At 44.1% G+C, this 20,226-nt stretch overlaps 1 protein-coding gene across 1 annotated transcript in view; it reads right to left on the bottom strand.

Annotated features, from left to right (window-relative positions):
• Nucleotides 1-20,226, bottom strand: part of mlxipl (MLX interacting protein like) — a 253,703-nt gene that overhangs the window by 143,542 nt on the left and 89,935 nt on the right. Inside the window, exons 3-5 of the mRNA XM_072589170.1 lie at nt 11,848-11,930; nt 9,618-9,707; nt 8,387-8,428 (exon numbers count right to left, since the gene is read on the bottom strand). Coding sequence (XP_072445271.1) covers nt 8,387-8,428; nt 9,618-9,707; nt 11,848-11,930 — 215 coding nt within the window. The remainder of the gene's footprint in view (nt 1-8,386; nt 8,429-9,617; nt 9,708-11,847; nt 11,931-20,226) is intronic.

Below are 20,226 nucleotides of genomic sequence, written 5' to 3'. Positions count from 1 at the left end.
CCTACTGGTTACTCTTCACCACCTTCCCCCCCCCACCCCCCCATCCTTTCTTCTGCATATAACCCAACATATTCTTAGCTACCATTAATTCTGAGGAAGGGTCACCCAACCACAAACATTAACTCTGATTTCTCTTCACAGATGCTGCCAAACATGTTAAGCGTTTCCAGCAACTTCTGTTTTTGAGGGAGAGGTCGTTGTCTTCACACTACGCCACTGAGCTCTCTATCTCTTTCCTGCACTCTGTCTTGTGGTTGTTTAAGAACTGACCCACTATGGTGGTGTCATCGACAAACTCATAAATGGAGTGAAAGCAGAATTTGGCCACATAGTTGTAAGGGTATAATGAGTAAGGGGTTGAGTATGCAACCTTGCAGAGCACCAGTGTTGAGGTTTATCATAAAGGAGGTGTCGTCACTTATCCTTACTGTTTGCAGTCTGCAGATCAGCAAGTCAAGGAACTAGTTGTAGACATGGAACAGAGTTCTAGGTCCCAGAGTGTGGAAATGAGCTTGGTTGGAGTTATGGTGTTGAAAGTGGAGCTAAAGTCAATACATAGGAGCCTGACATGGATGACCTTGTTATCCAGTTGTGCCAGATGAGTGTAAGGCCAAGGAGATGGCGTCTGCCATAGACCTGTTGTGACAGTAGGCGAATTGCAGTTGTTCCAGGCAATCTGGACCAGCAAAATGTGTAGATAATACAAGGATAAGTAGGAAAGTAGGTTCTAAAGAGAACATAAGGGCTCTACAAAAGGCTAGGTTAAGTAAATGGGCATAGATCTGGCAAATGGAGTATAAGTTGGGGAAAATGTGAAATTATCCATTTTGGCAGGAAGCATAAAAAGAAGCATATGATGTAAACAGTGAGGCATTGCAAAGCTCTATGATGCATGGGAATCTGGATGTCCAAGTACATGAATCACAAAGTGTATATGCTGGTACAGCTAGTAACTAGGAAAATTAATATTTACTGTGAGAGAACTGAATACAGAAATAGGGAGGTCTTACTTCTGCTACACAGGGCACTGTTGAGAACACATCTGAGCACTATGCATAGTATTGGTAACCCTATACAAGGAAGGACAGAAATACGTTGGAAGAAATTCAGAGAAGGTTTACCAGGCTGACATCTGTAATTAGAGGACTGTTGAAAGAGCAGAGCTCAAAATGGCCACGTTTGTATCTGCTGGAATTCAGAAACTAAGAAGTTACTTGATTGATCCATGTTGGATGTGGAGAGGCTGTTTTCTCTTTTGGGAGAAAATTCAGAACCCATAGGTCACTGTATGAAAATCAGAGGTCACCCATTTAACACATAGGTTAGGTGATACTTTTTGGCAATGAGAGGGTCTGTAGAATAGACTTCAATTCAGAGATCCAGGTAATAGTCTGAGGATCCTGGTTCAAATCCTGACACATCAGATTGAATTCAACAAAAGAATCTGGAATTAAGAGTAGAATGATGACCATGAATCCATTGCCGATGGCAGAAGAACCCACCTGGTTCACTATTGAACTTTAGGGAAGGAAGCTGCTGTCCTTTCCTGGTCTGACTCCAGAACCATAGCAATCTGGTTGACTCTTAACTGCCCTCTGGACAATTAGAAATGGGGAATAAATGTCTGTTTAGTCAGTAACACCTTCATCCCGTCAATGAATTCTTTTGAAAAAAAGAGGCTTTATATATTTAGATAGATCCTTGTTAATCAAGGGTGAAAGGTTATTGGGATGAGGCAGGTATGTGGATTTGAGATCATTGGCAGATCAGTCATGATTTTGTTGAATAGCAGAGCAGGCTCAAGGGGATAAATGGGCTACTTCTGCTCCTCATTCAGATGGTCAGAGATTTTTTTTTTCTCTTTGATCTGATTACTTCAGCTTCCTTAGTTAACCACAGACAATGGGTCCTCCTCTAAGAACAAGCTGCTCCAAATAGCACCACCAAAGGCATTCTACTTGTTTCTTATCAAGGGCACTATTGCCAATCTGATTTTTTGAGTTTATATTTAGATTTAAATCAGCCACGATTATCATTATTTCTTTACCACAACCATTTCGTATTTCATATTGCACACTTTGTTTGAGATTGTGGTGACTGTTTGGGGTCTCTGGATCACTCCTCTAAAGGGTGACTATTTTCCCTAGCTATTCCACATCTCCACCCATGATTCTACATCCTGAACCGACATCACCTTTGATCAAGTGATACTCCCTGACTCTACGTAGCTTCCTGTGATTTTTGAGTATACATATATGTAAAACATTGTCACCTCACAGCCATGTCTCCATGATAGCTAACAGATCATATTTATTCAAAAACATACTTGACCTCATTCTTACTAATCTGCAGTTGCACATGCATCTGTCCATGACAGTATTGGTCAGACTGTCCACTGTGCAGTTCTTGTGGAGTGAAAGTCCTGCCTTGAAATTGAGAATACGCTACATATCACTGTGTAAAATGGGACAAACTTCAAACAGATCTGGCAACTCAAGACCAGGCATAAGTGAGGCATTGTAGGCCATCAACATCAACAGTGTTGTACTCCAGCACAGTCTGTAATCTCATTGCCCAGCACATCCCCTACTCAAAATGGAGAGCTGTGACCAGTGATGTCCCACAGGGATCATGCTGGGACCACTGTTATTTGTGATATATACATAAATGAATTGCAGGAAGGTGTAGTTAGTCTCAGTAGTAAGTTTGCAGATGACACTAAGATTGGTGGAGTAGCAGATAGTGAAGGGGACTGTCAGAGAATGCAGCAGCATATAGATAGGTTGGTGAGTTGGGCAGAGATATGGCAGATGGAGTTTAATCCAGGCAAATGCAAGGAAAATCTGGTTCAAGAGCGAACTATACGGTAAATGGAAAAGTCCAGGAGAAAATTGATGAACAGAGAGATCTGGGTATTCAGGTCCTTTGTATCCTGAAGGTGACGACGCAGATTGATAGAGTGATCAAGAAGGCATACAGCGTGCTTTCCTTCATCAGATGGGACATTGAGTACAAGAGGTGGCAGGTCATGGTACAGTTGTATGGAACTTTGCTTTGGCCACATTTGGAATACTGCGTACAGTTCTGGTCACCACATTCCCAAAAGGATGTGGATGCTTTGGAAAGGATGCAGAAGAGGTTCACCAGGATGTTGCCTTGTATGGAGGGCACCAGCTATGATGAGGTTCAGTAGATTAGGATTATTTTCATTAGAAAGACAAGGTTGAGGGAGGACCAGATTGAAGTCTACAAAATCTTGAGAGGTAATAGACAGGTTGGATAGCAAGAAGCCTTTTCCCATAGTGGAGGTCTCAATTACAAGGGGTCACGCGTTCAAGGTGAAGGGGAAATGTTTAAGGGAGATATATGTGGAAAGTTCATTACGCAGAGAGTGCCTGGAATGTATTGCCAGCGGAGGCAGTAGATGCGGGTACGATAGCATCATTTAAGATGTATCTAATCAGATACATGAATGGGCAGGGATCAAAGGGATACAGATCCTTAGAAAATAGGTGACAGATTTAGATAGAGGATTTGGATCAGCACAGACTTGGAGAGTTGAAGGGCCTGCTCCTGTGCTGTAATTTTCTTTATTCTCTGTTCAACCACTACCATCAAGCTGGAGGATCAATCTTGGTTGAATAGAGAGTGCAGGAGAACATGCCAGGAGCAGCACAGGCATGCCTCAAACTGAGGTGTCAACCTGGTGAAGCTACCAAATAGACTACTTGTGTGCCAAACAGCATAAGCAACAAGTGATAGAGAGAATCCATAAGTTTTTTTAAACTCTGATCTCCAGCATCAGCAGTCCTCACTTTCTCTGAAGTGATAGAGACAGCTAACAAATCCCACAACCCAACAGATCAGATTTAAGCTCTCCAGTCATTAATGGTGGACAATTAGACAACTCATTTGAGGATGCGGTTCTACAGATGTCCCCATCCTCAATGATAGGACAGTCCAAAACATCAGTGCAAAAGATAAGGCTGAAGCATTCATAACAATCTTCAGCCAGAAGTGCTCAGTGAATGATCCATCTCAGCTTCCTCCAGTGGTCCCCATCATCACAGATTCCAATCTTCAGTCAACTTGATTCACTCCAAGTGATATCCAGAAACGGTTGGAGGCACTGGAGACCGCAAAGGCTATGGACCCTGACAACATTCCAACAATAGGACTGAAGATGTGTGCTTCAGTAGAATGTGCACCCCCAGCCAAGCTGTTCCAGTACAGTTAGAACACTGGCATCTAGCTGACAATGTGGAAAATTGCCCAGGTATATCCTGTACACAAAAAGGAGGTCAAATCCAACCCGATCACTTACTGTCCCATCAGTCTACTCTTGATCATCAGTAAAGTGATGGAAGGTGTTATCAACAGTGCTATTACGCAGCACCTGCTCAGTGACACTCAGTTTGACATGTTCTGAAGAAGGGTCTCTGGACCCGAAATATTAACTCTCATTTCTCTCCACAGATGCTGCCAGACCTTTTCCAGCAAGTTCTGTTTTTGTTTTGGATTTCCTGTTCCTGTTCCTGTTCCTTTTCTCTTGTCCACCATCATTAATTTCATTGTCACTCCTGGTATTTGCCAAAACCCATTTCCACGTCACATCATATTCCTCAGTGATACTTCCGACTTAGACTCACCCCACGTGGATTGCAACTCAAGTTTCATCCTTCGTGCTTTGACCATTCTGAGGAAGGGTCACTGGACCTGAAATGTTAATTTTAATTTCTCTTCACAGATGCTGCCAGATGTGCTGAGCTTTTCTAGATTTTTCCGTTTTTGTCTTTGTTTTTGATATCCAATTTGGGTTCCACCAGGACCATTCAGTTTCTGACCTCCTTATACCCTTAGTTCAAACATGGACAAAAGAACTGAATTCAAGAATTCAAAAGGTAAGGTGAGAGTGACAGCCCTTGACATCAAGGCCACAGTTGACCAAATGTGGCATTAGGGAGCTCTGGTAAAATTGGAATCAAGGGGCAAACTCTCTAATAGTTGAAGTCACACCTGGCACATAGGAAGATGGTTAAGATTGTTGGAAGTCAGTCATTAATGACCTTCCTTCCATCATAAGGTCAGAATTAGGGATATTTGCCAATGATTGCACAATGTTCAACACCATTTGCAACCTTTCAGAAACAGTCCATGTTCAAATGCAATAATATCTGGACTGACCACTGGCAGGTAACATCCATGGCACACAAATGTCAGGCAATGACAATCGTCAATAAAAGACAAGCCAAACACCACCACTTGCAATCCAATAGTGTTACCACCACTGAATCCCCCACAATCGACATCCTGGGGATTACCCTTGACCAGAAACTCAACTGGACTACAAGAACAGATCAGAGGTGAGGAATATTGCAGCATGTAACTCACCTCCTGACTTCTCAAAGCTTGCTCACTATCGACCCCGCACAAATCAGGAGTGAGATAGTATATTCCCCACTTGCCTGGATGGGTGCAGCTCCAACAACACTCAAGGAGCTTGACACCATCCAGGACTATGCACCCCACTTGATTGGCACCACATCCAGTAACATCCACTCCCTCCACCACCAATGCTCATAGCAGAAGAGTGTACTATCTGCAAGGTGCACTACAGACATTTACCACCATGATCTTCAAATAACACCTTTCAAACCCATAACCACTTCCATCTAGATGGACAAGGACACCATTCCTTTAGTGTCACTGGGTCAAAATCCTGGAATTCCCTCCTGAACAGCATTGTGAGTGTATCTATTGTACATGGAGTGCAGGGGTACAAGCAGCTCAGTTACCACCTTCTCAAGGGCAACTATGAACAGGCAATAAACACTGCCCTAGCCAGCAATGCCCATGTCCCACGAGGGAATAAAGAAAAACCTCAAAATGCACTGTAATGTTGTGACTCATTCATGGGACATGGGTGTCACTGGCTAGACCAGCATTTGTTGTCTAGCACTAGTTGGCCATGTGAAAGTGCTGGTGAGCTGCCTTCTTGAACCGTTACAATTCATGTGCTGCATGGAGCCCTACTGTGTTGTTAGGGAAGAAAGCCACAATTTTGACCCAGTGATAGTGAAGGAAAGTCATTATATTTCCAAGGTAAAAAGTGTAGCTCTGGAAAAGCACAGCAGGGATGAAGGGATGAAGGGATTATGCCCAAAACATTGATTCTCCTGCTCCTCAGATGCTGCCTGACCTGCTGTGTTTTCCCAGAGCCACACTTTTCAAATTATATTTCCAAGTCAGGATGGTCAGGAGCTTGGAGTGAAACTTGCAGGTGGCGGCATTCCCACATATCTGTTACTCTTGTCCTTCTGGATGGAAGTGGTCATGGGCTAAGAAGGTGCTATCTAAGGATCTTGGATGAATGTTTGCAGTGCATCTTGTGGATGGTATAGCTGCTGCTACTGAGCGTTAGCGGTGGAGGGAGTGGATGTTTGTGGGACTGCTTTTTCCTGGATGGTGTCAAGCTTCTGGAGTGTTGCTGGAGCTGCCCCCATCCAGGTAAGTGGGCCATATTCCATCCCACTTCTGATTCGTGCCTTGCAAATGAGGGGCAGGCTTTGGGAGTCATGAGGTGAGTTATTCATCGCAGTATTTTTGGGGCTCTGACCTGCTGTTGTAGCTACAGCATTTTATAGCTAATCAATACTATAGTAATAGTAGTTTGCATAACAGGCAACTAAGGAGTCCTGTTTTGTAGCTTCATGATTTGTAGCTATGCTTAGTGCTGTCAATGACATGCCCCCCTGCAGTCTCCACTGAACCAGGGTTAATCCTCTGGCTTGATGGTAATGATTGAGTGAGAAAGATGCTGGGCCAGGAGGTTGCAGATTGTGCTGGAATACAATTCTGCTTCTGGCTCACCGTGCCTCATGGATGCCCAGTCTTCAGTTGCTGGATCTGTTCCAAGTCTGTTCTATTTAGCACAACATAATTAAATTAGATTCTCTACAGTGCGAAAATAGGCCTTTCGGCCCAACAAGTCCACACAAACCGTCCGAAGAGTAACCCACCCAGATCTATTTCCCTCTGTCTAATTCACTTAACACTATGAGCAATTTAACATGGCCAATTCATCTGACCTGCACATCTTTGGACTATGAGAGGAAACCAGAACACCCAGAAGAAACCCACGCAGACACAGGGAGAATGTGCAAACTCCACACACACAGTCGCCTGAGGATAGAATCGAACCTGGGTCCCAGGTATCGTGAGGCAGCAGTGCTAACCACTGAGACACCATGCCGCCCATATGATGGAGGGTATTGTCAGTGTGAAACCATGACTTTATCTCCACAAAGACTGTCATTCTTGCCAATACCAGTATTGTTCATGGAGTGTATTTAAGAAAGAGAGAGATAGGTTCCTGATTGGGAAGAGTTACGTGAGAAGGCAGGAGGATGGCATTGAGAAACACATCAGCTGTGATCAAATTTCTGAGCAGACTCAATGGGTCAAATGGCCTCCTTCTGCTCCTATATCTTATGATCTCTGACCCTGACCTCCCCATTCCATGAGCCTCAGATTTGTCACCCCTATTAAGCAGGACTTCACATTCTTTACAAGTTCATGTAGACAACATCCACTGCAACCCCTTCACTAGCTCTTTCTATTATTTCAACACAAATAGATAGGGTGGTAAAGAAGGCCGATGGCATGTTTGTCTTCATTGGTCAGGGAGTTGAATACAAGAGTCAGGATGCCATGTTGCAGCTTTACAAGACTATGGTTAGACCACTCTGTGTTGCCTAATTGAGTATTGCGTTCAATTCTGGTTACCACATTATGGGAAGGATGTGGCAGCTTTGGAGGGTGCAGAAGAAGCTGTCTAGATCAGAGGGAATGAGCTATAAGGAGAGGCTAGAAACCCTCAGGCTGTTTTCTCCTGTTCGGCTGAGACTGAGGGGAGACTTGATAGAAGTCTATAAAATTATGAGACGCATAGATAGGATTGACAATCTTTTTCCCCAGAGTTGAAATGTCTAATACGAGGGAGCACGCGTTGAAATTAGAGAAAAATTCAAAGGAGATGTGATGGGCAAGTTTTTTTTACACACAGTGGTAGGAGTCTGGAACATGCTGCTAGTGGTGGCAGTGAAACCAAATACAATAGGGGTATTTAGGGGACTTTTAGACACACAGCAATATACAAGGAATGGAAGGATAGGGACCAAGGGCAGGCAGAAGGGGTTAGTTTAATTTGGCACCATGTTCAGCATAACACCATGGGCCGAAGAGCCTGTCCCTGTGCTGTACTGATCTATTTTACATTGAAGAAAATTCAATTACTCATGCACAGTCTACCTTTTACTGGTTCCTCCTTAAATAGTCTAGCCCCAGGGTGATCTTGCAGGTAGAGGTAGAGGTGAATAAAACCTACCTTTCTCGGGCTGGACAGGCCACCATCGTTGTTCTTGGATAACTATTTGAGTAAACAGAAGGTTTTCAGCAAAAAGAGGCAATTAATAACACCTAAAATAAATAAGATTTTACATTTCTAAAAGCCAAATCTGGCCCAACGTCCCACAAACATGGGTCCACTGGATTCTGTAATATTTCTAACTACATGCAACACTGTGACCTTATCAATTTCTTCCTCTGAAAGAAATACTGAGGAAAAAAAGAGTGATGTTACACTCTGCTAAGTGTAGAGGAGTGTGAAGTACAGGAGTGTGTGCTACTGTAATCTAGAGAAATAGAATGATTAAAATTCAATGATCCAAACCGAATCATTCAAACTAAAACAATCAGATTATTAATGAGATTTAGCCCTGTCGCTAGTGACTCACAATCTTCTCAAATAGCTTCAGACATTGAACCATTGACACTCCAATCCAGTCCAAGATTCCAATCTTTGCAAATAGCTCTATCAGAGTTTGTTGGACAAAATGAGATTATAGCTACCCATCACAACACAGCCATGACTTTGAAAATCCTTTGGAGAGGGCCTAGATGTTGGGTTGGAAGTTTGATACGTTCACATCATCTGGGGATATTCCAAATGACTAGAACAACCGCAGCGCAATCTCTGTGGACCAGGGGACAACAACTATTATAAAAATTAATTAGCTTATAGATGACCATTTTGCCAAGCCCCCAGCATTTTGCCAGAGTTTGAATGGATGTCTGTGATGTGGTTGGAATTTGTGAACTATGTGAGGCTCTCAGCAACTTGCCTGTTGGTCTTCAGGCCATGGAGACTCCTTGGTCCAAGGATGGCCTCCTCACAGTGTAAACAGCCTGGACCAAGGCCCTAATGCCACTGCTGGTGAGTTCACACTTCTGATAAATAGGCCCCACCTGTCGGGCACATCAACTTCCTTCAAGAATGAGGCATCTTCTTGCTTCCCTTGCAGTCCCAACAGTGGCCAACTGTCTAGGTGTTGAGACTAAAGAGTTAATAGCCCCCTGAATGGGCTCACAAGGTTGGGAGACAGCTGATGTTCTTAGTTGGATAGTATCCGCTATTTGAACACTGCCCTTAAGACTGCGGCCATTGTCCTGCTGCCATCTGAGCACTTGGTCCTGGCATCAGGGCTCAGCCATGCCAATAGAATCTCAACCTATAAAGATGGAAGCAGGCACAATGATGTAAACAATTCTATACTCACTCTTTTTTTAAAGTAGATCCTCCATTTATGATATTCTTTAATTACAACCTCAATCTGCCTTTTCCAGTAGTTTCCCTCCAACACAATCGCCTGTAACAAACAAAAACAAACTTATTCTAACTGCAGAAAGCATTAACCTAAAATGCAGGGAAATAAATATGGTAGACAGGAGGATAGAAAGGTAAAACATTGGAGCAAGAAAAATGGGGCAAATATTTTAAAATTCTCCAAAGCTAGAGAAAAATAACAAGTGTCAGCATTTAGAGATAATACCCAGAGATTGTTTCAATGTCATTGTTAGCATCCAGAGATGGTGCGCTGAGATCCAGTGACAGTGCCAAGAGATCCAGGGACAGGGCACAGAGACCCTATAGTAATGCAGAATAACAACACATAGTGAACTAGAGACTGGGTTTAGAAACACAACAATGCAAGAAAATTGGAACAGAAAATAGCAGCAGGAGATATGTTCTTAAATAATGGTACCATCCTGGTTACCCTCCAGTCCTCTGACCCCTCTCCTCAGGCCAGAGAGGAATTGAAAGCTGTTTCCCCTGGGATATATTTCACCTGACCCTGGAGACTTATCTACTTTTAAGCCTGCCAGACACTCAGAACCACCTCTCTGTCTTTTCTTCTCTCTCGCTAATGAACACTGGTCCAAAGTATTCATTTAGAGTCCTCTGGCTCCACACACAAATTATTCTATCTCTCATTATCCTTTTATGCAATTGTAAAACAACTTAGGATTTTCCATTATTTTACCTGCTATTATCCTTTCATGTTGCCTGTTACCTATCCTAATCTTTTCACATTCCCCTTTGCACATGCTACTCTCCTGTAGGGCTTTTGCTATTTGAACTCTCAGTATCTGCCATAAGCCTCCCTTTTTCCTTTTAGTCAAGGCTGTGGATCTCTCAATATCCAGAGTTCACAGCATTTAATGGTCCCGCCCTCTTTCTTGATTGGATCATCTTGGCCCTGTACTCTCCCTGTGTCCTTCTTGAATGTGTGCCACTGTTACTTGGAGGTATCAGCTCGTGGTCCACTCAGTCGAATCATATCTTGGTCTTATTAAAATCCACCCTCCCCTGATTTCAGACTGATCCTTGCCTGTTTCTCTAACAATCTTGAATCTTACTGAGTTAATTGCAAAATGCTCCTTCAACCAGTAAAATTACCTAAAATTAAGTCCAGGACCACACCCTCTCTTGTAGGACATTCTATGTACTGGCTTAAAAACAGGTCTTAGATGCATTTTAAGAATTTCACTCCCCCTAAACCTTTCACACTATGACTGTGTGAGTTAATGGTGGGGAAGTTGAAATCCCCTCGTATCACTACCCTATTTCTTTAATACTTCCCTGAAATTTGTCAATATATCTGGTCCTCTATTTGTCTCAGGGGGCCTACAGTACATCCCAGCAGTATGATTGTCCCTTTGTGTTTTTTAAATTCTACCCATATGGCTTCATTTGAGGAGCCTTCAAAGTTATCATCTCTCTCTCTCTCTTGCTGTTCAAGATTTCCTGATCAATATTGTGACAACTCCTCCTCTTTTACCTCGTTCACCATCTCACCTGAAGGCCCTGTCTCTTGGAATATTGAGCTGCCAATCCTGCCCCTCTGTTTATGAGTCTCAGTAACAGCAATGACAACATAGCCCCATGTATGAGGAACTTGTGCTATACTATAAATTTTTTATCACTGAAGCTTTCCTTACTTTCGTTTGCAAATTATTTCAGCCAGGAATGCACATTTATGGCACATAATTTCAACATCTATTTTAGCTTTGGCAGGCCAAATTATTCTCTGACACCTTAATGGCTTCCTATGGAATGCACACTTCGTTTGAAGTTGCAATTTTCACACACTCCTGACATGTGCCTTGTGGATGGTGCACAGGCTTTGGGGAGACAGGAAGTGATTCCTGAAGTATTTTGAACATTTTCCACATCTTTATAGATTTCCCCAAGACTTGCCTGGGGCAGCTTAGTTATCACTCTAAGCAGCTAAGGTTATGTGAAATGTTCTGAAAAGTTAAACAAATATTATCACAGTAACTTCATTATTATGCTTCAAAGACATCAAGCAGAATCTTGCCCCCAGAAATACACACTCTTAATTTTCTAATAGGATACCGAAACTTAGGCTACACTTTAGATTACTTCCTTCATTTAACCAATACTCTGTAAACTCTCAAAGACTAGAATTTCTGGGTCATGCTGACCTTTGGTTTACGGTGCTCATCAGCCTCAGACCCTTCCAATGGAGTAACAAACCCACATACTGGATTCTTCCTCTTTTGTACATCTGGGAGAAAACAAGCAAATTAATAGCAAATAAATTTGTTGTGTTTAGATATTTCACAATAATGTTCATTAAAAAAAAAACGAGACACTGTTCCTGAGCCTAAAGCCACTTTTAAAAAAGTAGTGTGAATTACACTGCTATGATGCTTCAGAAATTCATGCAGTCAATAACTGTATCTTCAACTTGGTAAAACCTCTTCAGGTACTTCAAATGGAAAATCAAACTCTGGAATCAAGTCATTTTCCTTCTTCCTACCTAAGATGTGGATAATGCCAGCAAAACCAACATATATTGTCCATCCCTAAATTGCAGCTTCTCAGATACTGAAGCAACCTGTGCCCGTAAACAGCAAGACCTCGTCAACACACATTGGAGAAATATAATTCACACCACAGTCCAATGACAGAATCTGATCACTTGCCCTGCTCATTTAATGGTAATTCCCTCACCTAATCGGCACCATTGGTCAGAAACTTAACTGGATGAAACATATACTTACCATGGCTATAACAGCAGAGCAGAGACTGGGAATTCTGCAGGATGTAAATCACCTCCTGAACCATCAAAGTCTCTCTGGACACAAATCAGGATTGTGATGAAATACTTCCCAGTTGCCCAGATAAGTGCAACTTAAATAATCTTAAAAAGCTTGAAATTATCCACATCAAAACCCACTGGATTGGCACATCACCAACCAATTTGAACATCCATTCCCTCTACCACTGAAGCACAATTGCAGCAGGATGTACCATCTGCAAGATGCACTACATTAGCTCACAAAGGCTCCTTTAACAGCACCTTACAAACATGCTACCTCTACCATCTAGAATAACAACAGCAGCAGATACATTGGAATACCACCAGTATGAGTTCCCTTCCAATGACCCCAAACGAATGCAGATTGAGGTAAGGAGGTAAAGATAAAGACAATAGACAATAGGTGCAGGAGTAGGCCATTCTGCCCTTTGAGCCTGCATTCATTATGATCATGGCTGATCATCCTCAATCAGTATTCTGTTCCTGCCTTATCTCCTTGATTCTACTATCCTTGAAAGCTCTTTCCAATTCTTTCTTCAATGAATCCAGAGACTGGGCCTCCACTGCCCTCTGGGGCAGAGCATTCCACACACCCACCAATCTCTGGGTGAAGAAGTTTCTCCTCATCTCTGTCCTAAATGGCCTACCCCTTATTTTTAAGCTGTGTCCTCTGGTTCGGGACTCACCCATCAGCGGAAACATGTCTCCTGCCTCCAGAGTGTCCAATCCTTTAATAATCTTATACGTCTCAATCAGATCCCCTCTCAAACTTCTAAACTCAAGGGTATACTAGCCCAGTCGCTCCAATCTTTCAACATAAGATAGTCCCGCCATTCCAGGAATTGACCTCGTGAATCTACGCTGCACTCCCTCAATAGCCAGAATGTCTTTCCTCAAATTTGGAGACCAGAACTGCACACAGTACTCCAGGTGTGGTCTCACCAGGGCCCTGTACAGCTGCAGAAGAACCTCTTTGCTTCTATACTCAATCCCTCTTGTTATGAAGGCCAGCATGCTATTAGCCTTCTTCACTACCTGCTGTACCTGCATGCTTACCTTCATTGACTGGTGTACAAGAACACCCAGATCTCTTTGTACTGCCACTTTACCTAACTTGACTCCATTTAGGTAGTAATCTGCCTTCCTGTTCTTGTCACCAAAGTGGATAACCATACATTTATCCACATTAAACTGCATCTACCATGCATCTGTCCATTCACCTAACCTGTCCAGGTCACCCTGTAATCTCCTAACATCCTCCTCACATTTCACCCTGCCACCCAGCTTTGTATCATCAGCAAATTTGCTAATGTTACTATTAATACCATCTTCTATATCATTAATATATATTGTAAAAAGCTGCGGTCCCAGCACTGATCCCTGCGGTACCCCACTGGTCACTGCCTGCCATTCCGAAAGGGAGCTATTTATCACTACTCTTTGTTTCCTGTCAGCCAACCAATTTTCAATCCAAGTCAGTACTTTGCCCCCAATACCATGCGCCCTAATTTTGCTCACTAACCTCCTATGTGGGACTTTATCAAAGGCTTTCTGAAAGTCCAGGTACACTACATCCACTGGATCTTCCTTGTCCATCTTCAGAGTTACATTCTCAAAAAATTCCAGAAGATTAGTCAAGCATGATTTCCTCTTCATAAATCCATGCTGACTCTGACCTATCCTGTTACTGCTATCTAGATCTGTCATAATTTCATCCTTTATAATTGACTCCAGCATGTTTCCCACCATTGAGGTCAGACTAACTGGTCTATAATTTCAGACAACCGTTCCTCTGCCACACCCTGGTCCAGTCCGTCACCACTTCCACAGCATCTTCCCATGCAATTGCAGAAGACAGAACATGTGTCTGTTTAGTCTCCTCTCTCCTCACTGTCCATGGTTCCGAACACCTTCCAAGTCAAGCGGTGTTTTACTTGTGCTTCATTTAGTCTAGCCAACTGTATTTGCTGCTCACAATCTGATCCACTGACAAGGCTGAACACACTCTAGGATAATAGCTCTGCTTTCTCCACAACTTGACCCCAACAGCCCTGCTGAGTTTCTCAAGCAATTTCAGTTTTTATTTTATGCGAGTAAGGAGGATGTTGCCTAGTTGATGATGGTTACGTGCACCGCTGCTATTGTTGGTGCATCATTCACAATGGCTCGGCAATGTTCCTCTATTCGTGTTTGATAGTTTTGTACTGGTTCAAATTAACCGAGTGGCTGGCAGCCATTTCAAGCACATTGTTCTTGGTCTGGAGTCACATGGAGGGCAACAAATTTTATTCCGCGATGGATATCAATGAACCAGATTTTTTTTTTAAATGACACATAGCTTGAATCTGTGATCCTGGTTCTAAACTGTCTGTCTACACTACTCTAACCCTCACAATTTGATATACCCCAATCATGTCACCCCTCAGCCTTCTCTGTTCCAGGAAAAACAACCTTAACCTCATAGCTACGATTCTCCAGCCCAGGCAACATTCTAGCAGAGGGAAGATGTACTCTCTCTCTACAGCAGTTCCACCCTTTGTGTAATGTGGGGACCAGAACAGCACACAATATTCCAGCTGTGGCCTCACCAGTGCCCTATACAGCTTCATCATTACATCCCTACTTTTGTATTCTATAACTCTGCCAAAAAAGGAGAGTACTCTTTCCAACCTTATCTACCTATAGGGACCTGTACACTTGCACGCCAAGAACTCTCACCTCATCTACACTTCTTTGTATATTCCTGTTTATTGTGTATCTTCTTTTACTGTTTGATCTTCCTAAATGCATCACCTCACACTTATCAGCAGTGAACCTCATCTGCCACTGTTCTGCTCACTCCACCAATCTATCTATATCATTTCAGAACTTGCAGCTACCCTCTACACTACCCACTGCACGGCCAATTTTTGTTTCATCTGCAAATTTCCCAATTGTGCCTCCCATGTTCAAGTGCAAATTGTTAATGTATATAACCAAACAGCAAGGGTCCCATCATTGAATCCTGGGGAACACTACTTAAAACAGTTTTCCAATTACAAGGGCAGGAACTGACCATTATTCTTTGTTTCCTGTTACTAAGCCAACTTTGGATCCAATTCGACATGTTCCCTAGTATCCCATGGGCTTTTTACCAGTCTACCATGTGGAACCTTGTCAAATGCCTCACTAAAATCCATGTTGATAACATCAAAGTCAAGTTGCCATAGTCTTAAGAGACCACAGGACTGCTCTCCCAATAGTGAGAGACCAACTGGTGGTGATTTAACCTGACAGTCACCATACCTCAGGCAAGGGGAGATGTTGAGAAGGACAGTCCTTCCTTGTAACTTTAGCTGATATGGGGTTTGAACTCACACTGTTCAGATAAAGCTGCTTTGCAAAACCAGCCACTCAGCCAACTGAGCTAAACCAAATCCCCAGACAATATTCGCTACACTACTCATATCCTCCTTGTCACCTCCTCAAAGAATTCAATCAAATTTGTAAGGTATGACCTTCCCTGAACAAAGCCAGGGACAGTTTATCTGATCTCAGGAGTGATTCTCACAATTTGCTCACCACCGAAGTAAGACTAACTGACCTATAATCATTTGGCATTTCCTTTGGACCATTTTTAAACAACTGTACAGCTGTACAGGACTTTGGTTAGGCCACATTTGGAGTACTGTGTGCAGTTCTGGTCGCCTCACTTTAGGAAAGATGTGGAAGCTTTGGAGAGGGTGCAGAGAAGATTTACCAGGATGTTGCCTGGAATGGAGAGTAGGTCATACGAGGATAGGTTGAGAGTTCTCGGCCTTTTCTCGTTGGAACGGCGAAGGATGAGGGGTGACTTGATAGAGGTTTATAAGATGATCAGAGGAATAGATAGAGTAGACAGTCAGAAACTTTTTCCACGGGTTCAACAGAGTGTTACAAGGGGACATAAATTTAAGGTGAAGGGTGGAAGGTATAGGGGAGATGTCAGGGGTGGGTTCTTCACCCAGAGAGTGGTGGGGGCATGGAATGCGCTGCCCGTGGGAGTGGTAGAGTCAGATTCATTGGCGACCTTTAAGCGGCATTTGGATAGGTACATGGATGGGTGCTTAATCTAGGATAGAAGTTCGGCACAACATCGTGGGCCGAAGGGCCTGTTCTGTGCTGTATTGTTCTATGTTCTATGTTCTATGTTCTATGGAACCACATTTGCATTCCTCCAGTCCCCCGGCACCTTATTTGTGTCGAGTGAAGACTGGAATATAATCCTCAAAGCACCTGTCATTTACACTACTTCTGCTGCAAAGGAGTAGTTTCGATCATTATCCCTGAAGGCACGACTGCAAATCAACTGAAACACCTCAATCAGATGACCAGTTAATTTGTCATACTCATGGGATATGTACCTTTGCAACTCAACCCTTTAAAATGTCAGTACCATTCTGGTGAATCTGTGCTGCAGATCCTTCTCTGACAATGTAAAACTGCTGTGGTAGATTCTTAAAGGATGAACAGTTCCTGAATCAAGGCTGGAATCCAAATGCATGAAACAATGGGAAAGGTTTGAGGAACCGAATGGCCTTCTCCTGTTCATCCACACCTCAACATTTAGAAAATATTCTTATTAATCTGTCTTTGATTCAAGGTGAATAATTTCATTCCTCTCTATACTGAAATCCGTTGATTAGTCTGCGCATTAGATGTAGATGTACAATACGGAAACAGACCCTTCAGTCCAACCTGTCCGTGCCGACCAGATATCCCAACCCAATCTAGTCCCACCTGCCAGCACCTGGCCCATATCCCTCCAAACCCTCCCTATTCATATACCCATCCAAATGCCTTTTAAATGTTGCAATTGTACCAGCCTCCACCACATCCTCTGGCAGCTCATTCCATACATGCACCACCCTCTGTGTGAAAAAGTTGTCCCTTAGGACTCTTTTATATCTTTTCCCCTCTCACCCTAAACCTATGCCCTCTAGTTCTGGACTCCCTCATCCCAGAGAAAAGACTTTGTCTATTTATCCTATCCATGCCCCTCATGATTTTATAAACCCCTCAGCCTCTGACACTCCAGGGAAAACAGCCCCAGCCTGTTCAGCCTCTCCCTGTAGCTCAGATCCTCCAACCCTGGCAACATCCTTGTAAATCTTTTCTGAACCCTTTCAAGTTTCACAACATCTTTCCGATACGAAGGAGACCAGAATTGCACACAATATTCCAACAGTGGCCTAACCAATGTCCTGTACAGCCGCAACATGACCTCTCAACTCCTGTACTCAATACTCTGACCAATAAAGGAAAGCATACCAAACACCTTCTTCACTATCCTATCTACCTGTGACTCCACTTTTGAGGAGCTATGAACCTGCACTCCAAGGTCTCTTTGTTCAGCAACACTCCCTAGGACCTTACCATTAAGTGTATACGTCCTGCTAAGATACTGAGAAAAGAATCATTGCTAACTTAAGCCTGTTGTCTTGTGCAATGTAAGTAATGGGATATCAAGGAAATTATGACTTACCTGGTGCGGCTGTGGATTTCTAAGTTAAGTTGACCATTGATAGTTATTCAGGACATTGGTTAATTATTCTAATTCTGCTTCTGTGTGCATCCAAGTTCTGAATATGTCAATGTATATATTTTATTAATATGTAACTGTGTCATCGAGGAACCACGTTACTGAGAATGAAAAAGGAACCCCTGAAAACCAAAAAGTAGCCCCTGAAAATCAAACTTAGCCCCCATCAAATCTGAACAAAACCCCTGAATAAACAGGGCATTTCATGCTCTGAAGTGGGTAAGTGAATGGGCAAGGTAGGTGACATGGGAGCTGGGTCAGGTACAGTCACATGGTAGATGGGTCTGGTACAGTCACATGGGAGCTGGGTCAGGTACAGTCACATGGTAGATGGGTCTGGTACAGTCACATGGGAGCTGGGTCTGGTACAGTCACATGGTAGATGGGTCTGGTACAGTCACATGGGAGCTGGGTCAGGTACAGTCACATGGTAGATGGGTCTGGTACAGTCACATGGGAGCTGGGTCTGGTACAGTCACATGGTAGATGGGTCTGGTACAGTCACATGGGAGCTGCGTCTGGTACAGTCACATGATAGATGGGTCTGGTACAGTCATATGGTAGATGGGTCTGGTACAGTCACATAGGAGCTGGGTCAGGTACAGTCACATGGGAGCTGGGTCAGGTACAGTCACATGGGAGCTGGGTCTGGTACAGTCACATGGTAGATGGGTCTGGTACAGTCACATGGGAGCTGGGTCTGGTACAGTCACATGGGAGCTGAGTCTGGTACAGTCACATGGTAGATGGATCTGGTACAGTCACATGGTAGATGGGTCTGGTACAGTCACATGGGAGCTGGGTCTGGTACAGTCACATGGGAGCTGGGTCTGGTACAGTCACATGGTAGATGGATCTGGTACAGTCACATGGTAGATGGGTCTGGTACAGTCACATGGGAGCTGGGTCTGGTACAGTCACATGGGAGCTGGGTCTGGTACAGTCACATGGTAGATGGGTCTGGTACAGTCACATGGGAGCTGGGTCTGGTACAGTCACATGGGAGCTGGGTCTGGTACAGTCACATGGTAGATGGGTCTGGTACAGTCACATGGGAGATGGGTCTGGTACAGTCACATGGGAGCTGGGTCTGGTACAGTCACATGGGAGCTGGGTCTGGTACAGTCACATGGTAGATGGGTCTGGTACAGTCACATGGGAGCTGGGTCTGGTACAGTCACATGGGAGCTGGGTCTGGTACAGTCACATGGTAGATGGGTCAGGTACAGTCACATGGGAGCTGGGTCTGGTACAGTCACATGGTAGATGGGTCTGGTACAGTCACATGGGAGCTGGGTCAGGTACAGTCACATGGGAGCTGGGTCAGGTACAGTCACATGGGAGCTGGGTCTGGTACAGTCACATGGTAGATGGGTCAGGTACAGTCACATGGGAGCTGGGTCTGGTACAGTCACATGGTAGATGGGTCAGGTACAGTCACATGGGAGATGGGTCTGGTACAGTCACATGGTAGATGGGTCAGGTACAGTCACATGGGAGCTGGGTCAGGTACAGTCACATGGGAGCTGGGTCTGGTACAGTCACATGGTAGATGGGTCTGGTACAGTCACATGGGAGCTGGGTCAGGTACAGTCACATGGGAGCTGGGTCTGGTACAGTCACATGGTAGATGGGTCTGGTACAGTCACATGGGAGCTGGGTCAGGTACAGTCACATGGGAGCTGGGTCTGGTACAGTCACATAGGAGCTGGGTCAGGTACAGTCACATGGTAGATGGGTCTGGTACAGTCACATGGGAGCTGGGTCTGGTACAGTCACATGGGAGCTGGGTCAGGTACAGTCACATGGGAGCTGGGTCTGGTACAGTCACATAGGAGCTGGGTCAGGTACAGTCACATGGGAGCTGGGTCAGGTACAGTCACATAGGAGCTGGGTCAGGTACAGTCACATGGGAGCTGGGTCAGGTACAGTCACATAGGAGCTGGGTCAGGTACAGTCACATGGGAGCTGGGTCAGGTACAGTCACATGGGAGCTGGGTCTGGTACAGTCACATGGGAGCTGGGTCAGGTACAGTCACATGGGAGCTGGGTCAGGTACAGTCACATGGGAGCTGGGTCAGGTACAGTCACATGGTAGATGGGTCTGGTACAGTCACATGGTAGATGGGTCTGGTACAGTCACATGGGAGCTGGGTCTGGTACAGTCACATGGTAGATGGGTCAGGTACAGTCACATGG

This window comes from Chiloscyllium punctatum, chromosome 19, assembly GCF_047496795.1.
Source record: "Chiloscyllium punctatum isolate Juve2018m chromosome 19, sChiPun1.3, whole genome shotgun sequence".
NCBI lineage: Eukaryota > Metazoa > Chordata > Chondrichthyes > Orectolobiformes > Hemiscylliidae > Chiloscyllium > Chiloscyllium punctatum.
The sequence above is the reverse complement of the archived record's forward strand: the minus strand, read 5'-3'. Positions and strand labels throughout refer to the sequence as shown.